The sequence below is a fragment of the Mesoplodon densirostris genome, chromosome 13 (genome assembly GCF_025265405.1).
Source record: "Mesoplodon densirostris isolate mMesDen1 chromosome 13, mMesDen1 primary haplotype, whole genome shotgun sequence".
Classification (NCBI taxonomy): Eukaryota; Metazoa; Chordata; class Mammalia; order Artiodactyla; family Ziphiidae; genus Mesoplodon; species Mesoplodon densirostris.
In genome coordinates this window covers 91,494,137-91,499,964 of record NC_082673.1, presented here as the reverse complement: position 1 = coordinate 91,499,964, position 5,828 = coordinate 91,494,137, and the positions used below count along the sequence as shown (strand labels likewise).

The following is a 5,828-nucleotide window of genomic DNA, read 5'->3' as shown; positions in this document are numbered from 1 at the left end:
CCGAGCAGACCAGCCAGGGCTGGTCAGTGTGGGGATAACAGCTCTTCACTCCTCAGGGGCTGGAGGAAGTTGGCGTTTTACCAGGTGACATGTGACAGGGCTGTGATTCTCACAGGCTGCCCAGGTCAGCCAGGACCATCTGCTAAGTCCTACATGTCTGCTCCACAGAGCAGGGAGGGGTGGGCGGCGTTTGGGGAAATTGTCATAAAGGGATAGATGTGACCGGCTGGAAGGGACCATAATGACCCAGATCTTTATGAGGATGAAAGATGGATGATGATGAAAGACAAGTTAGACCAGAGCTGTGGGGTTTATATAAGTCATTTTTCCTTTATGTTCTCTTACTAGCTTTAACCAAAGACGTGTATGTCAACTTCAACACGAAGTTTACTACTTACAGGGATACGTAACTGATGCAGGAAGACCACCCTGCTCCCAGTGGGGCCAGAAGACAGTTCTCGTATTTTTGTTTCCAGCATGAATTAGTAATTTATTCATAGGGTGTTCTCGATCAACAAGTATTCAGGAAGCCCGCTCTGGCCTGGCCCTTTCCAGTGTCCTGTGTGTGTGTAAGGGAGGGAGGGTGCGTGTGAGTGTTTGCACGCTCACGTGTGACTTTGCGTCCAGAAGCGTCCTTGGCGTCTGAGCATGTCGCTGTGGGGACCAGTAGCTGAGAGACTGGCAGCCCCTCCCAGCTCTGGGAGGAGCCCGAGGCCTACCAAGGCCTGGTTTTCTAGAAGCAGTTTGGGCCCTGCTTTCAAAGAGAGGGTTTGAGGGGACCTTGTTTCAGAAGAGGTTTGCAGGCTCCTCAGCCCCGGAAGTCTAGAGGAATCCCTGCCCCCTGCAGCGCCTCCATCCCCTGCCTCGGCTGCCCTCAAAGGAACAAGGGCTTCGCGAAGGTGGATAGGTCAGGTGGCCGTGAACAGCTACAGCGGGAAGGTTGGTTCTGGAGGTGGGACGTGGCTCTCAGGTCGCCCAGCGCCTATGGCTTCCTTGCTTCGTTCAGTGACATCGCCATTGGCGTTTTTCCCGGGAGGCCAGGTTGCTTCCAAGAGAGCCACTTTTAATTTGGAGCCGTAGGGAGCGACTCAGAGGTCACTATGGAAGCTGAGAAGAACCAGTGTGCCCAGCGCGCCAGGCAGCCCCCCTACGCCGGGCAGGCCTCTTCCCTGCGCCACCTGCCGGCCAGCTCGCGCATTCATCGCCTCCACGACACCGCCCCCTGCCGCTCCCCAGCACGTCGAAAGTAACGAGGATGTGCCTACAGTGGCCGAGGCACGGGCTCCGTAACGTTTTTCTTTCTTCCCCCTTTTGCTTTCCAGCTGCTAAAGCACCATGTACGTGAGAGAGGCACCCACGGCTCAGACGGTGAAACCTCGATTTGCCGTAAACCAGCTCCCGGGGCCCCTTTACCCTCCGGTCCGTGTTTGAAGGGAGAAGCTGCCACCGTCCCTGCAAAGAAGGCTGGAGGTTCCAGCCGTGGAAGCCTCGGGTGGCTGACGCTGGTCCCCCATGCAGAGAGGCCCGGGAAGCTGCCGGAGCCGAGAAGGGGCCTTGGCTCGCGGCGGCACCGCATCAGCATCAGCATCAGCAGGACGCCGGTGGGCGAGGGTGGTGGGAGGGGAGGGAGGGGTGGAAAGGCCTCCAGTACTGGCTCAGGCGCGACCCCTGTCGGCCGGGACGAGCCCCCTCCTCATGGCCTCCAAGCCGGCTGCCGGGAGGAGCCCGGGGGAGAAGCGCAAGAGGGTGGTGCTGACCCTGAAGGAGAAGATGGACATCTGCCGGCGCCTGGAGAAGGGGGAGAGCAGGAAGGCGCTGATGCAGGAGTACAACGTGGGCATGTCCACGCTGTACGACATCAGGGCCCACAAGGCCCAGCTGCTCCGCTTCTTCGCCAACTCCGACTCGGACAAGGCCCTGGCGCACCGGCGCACGCTGCACACGCCCAAGCTCGAGCACCTGGACCGCGTGCTGTACGAGTGGTTCCTGGTGAAGCGCGCCGAGGGCGTGCCCGTCTCGGGCCCCATGCTCATTGAAAAGGCCAAGGACTTCTACGAGCAGATGCAGCTGACCGAGCCCTGCGTGTTTTCTGGCGGCTGGCTCTGGCGTTTTAAGGCCAGACACGGCATCAAGAAGCTGGACGCGTCCAGCGAGAAACAGGTGGCCGACCACCAGGCTGCAGAGCAGTTCTGCGGCTTCTTCCGGAGCTTAACTGCCGAGCACGGCCTGTCCCCCGAACAGGTGTACAACGCCGACGAGACCGGCCTCTTCTGGCGCAGCTCGCCCAGTCCCAGCCCGGAGGGCGGGGCCGTGCCCAGCCCCAAGCAGAACAAGGACAGGCTGACCGTCCTCATGTGCGCCAACGCCACGGGCTCCCACAGGATCAAACCCTTGGTGGTCGGGAAATGCGGTGGCCCCAAGGCGGTCCAGGGCATCCAGCACCTGCCTGTCGTGTACAAGGCCCAAGGTAATGCGTGGGTGGACAAGGAGATTTTTACTGACTGGTTCCATCACATCTTTGTGCCCGCGGTGAAGGAGCACTTCCGAGCCGTGGCTCTGCCCGAAGACAGCAAGGCCATCCTCCTGCTGGACGGCTCCCGCGCCCACCCGCGGGAGGCCGAGTTGGTTTCGGAGAACATTTTCACCATCTTCCTGCCCGCCACCGTCACTTCCCTGATCCAGCCCATGGACCAGGGCATTCGCAGGGATTTCATGAGGAACTTCGTCACCCCTCGCGGCACGCTGCAGGCCTTCACCCCCCGCTGCAGCGTGCACGACGCCGTGCTCGATGTGGCCTGCGCCTGGAACGCAGTGCCGGGCTCCGTCTTCAGCCGGGCCTGGAGGAAGCTGTGGCCCGAGGTCACGCTCGTCGAAGGCTCGTCTTCAGAGGAGGAGCCCGAGCGCCTCAGGACGAAGCCTCCCGACCAGACCTTCGTGCACATTCCCGGGCTCGGAGCAGGCGCCCCGGCCCACCTTGGGAGCGCGGCCACGGGGAGTCCCAAGCTGGCCGAGGCCGGGGTGGGTGACGAGGAGGCCTGGGAGCAGGCGGCTGCATCCTTCGACGCTGTGGTGCGCTTTGCGGAGGGGCAGCCCTGCTTCTCGGCACAGGAGGTGGGCCAGCTGCGCGCGCTGCGCTCCGTGTTCAGCAGGCGGCAGCAGGCACAGCGGCGCAGGGCCCTCAGGGCCGCAGTCAAGCTCGAGGCGCCCTGGGAGCACGCTGGGCCTCGCGGCGCCCCACCTCGCTCCCCTCTTCCCGGCTCGTCCACAGCGGGTGAGGCCTGAGGCAGTGGGGCCCGACCTGCGGTCTCGGGGGTCACGTCCCTCAGGACGGTCCGCCCCGTCGGGGTTTTGCCGTGTGGCCTGTCCTGCCACGTGGGCGCCAGGGGGTCTTCCTGAAGGGCCCGCCCAGATCCGAAACGTACCGGAGCCTCTGGTGGCCGGAAGCCAGCCTCGTGTTCACTGGCTGAGCCTTGCTGTGTCTGAGGGTGGAGATGTCTCTCTGTCCAGGTGGGGAAGAGCCTCCTTCAGCCGACCGATGGTGGTACCCGCTGCCACTTGACGGGGCTGGCACTTCCTGTGGCCCACCGCTCCCCTCCACCGGGACTCAGTGTGCTGGTCTGGGGGCCACAGCCCTGAGTCGGGCAGGTCACCGAGGGTGGGACTCAATGAGAATAAGAGTCGGCGTGGCCCCTGCCTGTGGCTTTACAGGCCACATGTCCCCCTTCAGTCGTGAGCTCACGTAGCAGCACAAGTCTCTCAGAGCTTCCCCGTGTGGCCAGCACATCCCACCTCTCAGGCTCGGACCCCAGGATGCAGCAGGCTGCACGCCGACTTGATGTGGTAGAATTGCTCCGTTAAAGCCAGCAGGAGCGGGCGGCTGGGGTGCCCACCACCCCAGTGTGGGGCTACAGGGCACTGCCAGTGATTCGGGCATCTTGGCTCCGAGTCCAACCTACAGGCCTCGTTCCCCAGAATGTCACACTTACAGCCTCTGCATGAATAAACTTTGACCAAATGTTCAGAAATTAGCCTTAGGCGATATCACAAAAACAGTAAAACACACCGCTGAGCTGTCTGGCAGTATTTGAACTCCTATTTTCAGCTGTTTGCCCCGCAGTGATTCACGCGGGGAAAGCTGGCTGTGCTGGTGGTCTCGTAAAGGCCGATGGCGGGATGACGCGGCTGTGTTTCCTGTGTTGCAGCTGGTTCCCAGCCTCTCCGTTCGGCCATGTCGCTCATCAGCACAGCCGTAGGACAGAGAGCCCCTTAGCGGCAGTGGTCGCCCTCTTTGAATGGACGTGAAATGGGTGCGCTTTTCTGTGCTCTTTTCACTGCTTCGCTGTCAGTTGCATCCCCTTCTTGGGTAGCTGAATGGGCACATAGTTTCCATTCCTGTGTTGTTCCCGTGAGAGCCGTCCGTCTCGCTGGTGTTTTTACATCTTTCCAGACAGTGAGCTGACAGTCAGGGCTGGCCTGGCACTGCTCCGTGGACCGTGTGTTTCCTGCTTGAAATGCGCGTATGAAGATTGTGAAGGAAGCAGAGATCATCTTCAGAGTGTCGCTGCTGACTCTTCGGGCCAGGCTGCCTCCTGCTGTGTTCTCACATCGGTTTCCTTCCCGTGTTTGGGGCCACATCTGTGCACCGTGTCCTTTTGTGCCACTTCTGGACTCCTGTGTGTCCCCTGTGCGGTTGAATTGCAGCTGCTTGAGGTGTTGACAGGGTTAGATGTCAGGGGCGGCAGCGTGGAGATGGACGGACACGCGGAGAGGCTCCCTCCCCACTGTCAGCCCCTGACTGCAGCCCAGCGGTTCTGGAGCAGCAGGACTGTGCTGGGGGCGGGGGCGGGGGGAACCGGCTCTCCTGGACCCCCCGGGGGTGCACTGTCCCCACCAGACTGTAGACCCCAGGCCAGACTCCTGTCCTGCCCTCACAGCCTGCCCCCGGCCGATCAACGAGCTCGTCACCGACCGGCTGAGGGCGTCTGTCCTCCTTCCAGGACCAGACGCGCCCCCTGTGCTGCGTTCTTCAGGAGGCAGGACTCGGCCCTGCCTGCTTCCCTCTCCCCTAACGAGCCGGCACGCCCCCTGCTCATGGCCTCAGTGCTGGAGATCCCAGGCGGTGCGAGGTTTCTCGGGGTGCAGCGTGAGGTGCGCGTGCACGGGGAGGACCAGAGCCTGGCAGCGCCCAGCTGCCCGTGGCTGCCCCCGCCTCTGCCCCGCCCCGGGGTGCCCACCCCTGGGGCTTTGCTCTTCACTCACCATCCAGTTTCTGAGAGGCTCAAGGGGTCAGAATGTTCTGGTCTCAGAATCCTTCCTGAGCAGTCTTGGGGGCCCCACTGGACTGGGTGCGAAATCGAAGCTGGGTGGGAAGGCCGCCTCATCCGCCCGTGCATCGGCCCCTCTGTCTCCTCTCCTGAAGCCCCCAGGGGCAGTGGGGTCTCTGTCCCCCTGGCAGAGCCTCTTCCAAGCCCCCTGCTCACCCTGCAGGGGGCGCGAGCTCAGGCACAGCGGGAGTGGCGCTCACTCCTCCCACCCCAGGCAGGCAGCACCGGTGCCCTGGGATAAGCCTGGAGTCGTCCCTGTCGGGACTCTGCGGGCCCCTTCCAGTCTGTTTGCCCACCTTGACCTTCCCCCTTCTCGGCGGTCAAAACGACTTGGCAGACCCCGAGCTGGGAGGAAGCCGCCTGCGGCCTCACCGTGTCCTCAGCCTCTCCTTCCCAACGCGGGAGGAATCGGGGCGTCCCCGGAGCTGGACGGGCCTCAGTTGTCAGCCCTGCCTGTGGTGGATAAGGGACCATTCCTGGGCCCTGCCCGCAGTGCCGGGATCC

The 5,828-nt window shown here is 62.7% G+C and overlaps 1 protein-coding gene across 1 annotated transcript; it reads left to right on the top strand.

Moving 5' to 3' along the window:
* The first annotated feature begins 1,635 nt into the window (after positions 1–1,635).
* Positions 1,636–5,574, top strand: JRK (Jrk helix-turn-helix protein). The gene has a single exon (XM_060115997.1). It carries the CDS (start codon positions 1,696–1,698, stop codon positions 3,280–3,282), a length of 1,587 nt encoding a protein of 528 aa, XP_059971980.1. The 5' UTR covers positions 1,636–1,695; the 3' UTR covers positions 3,283–5,574.
* Positions 5,575–5,828: the final 254 nt, after the last annotated feature.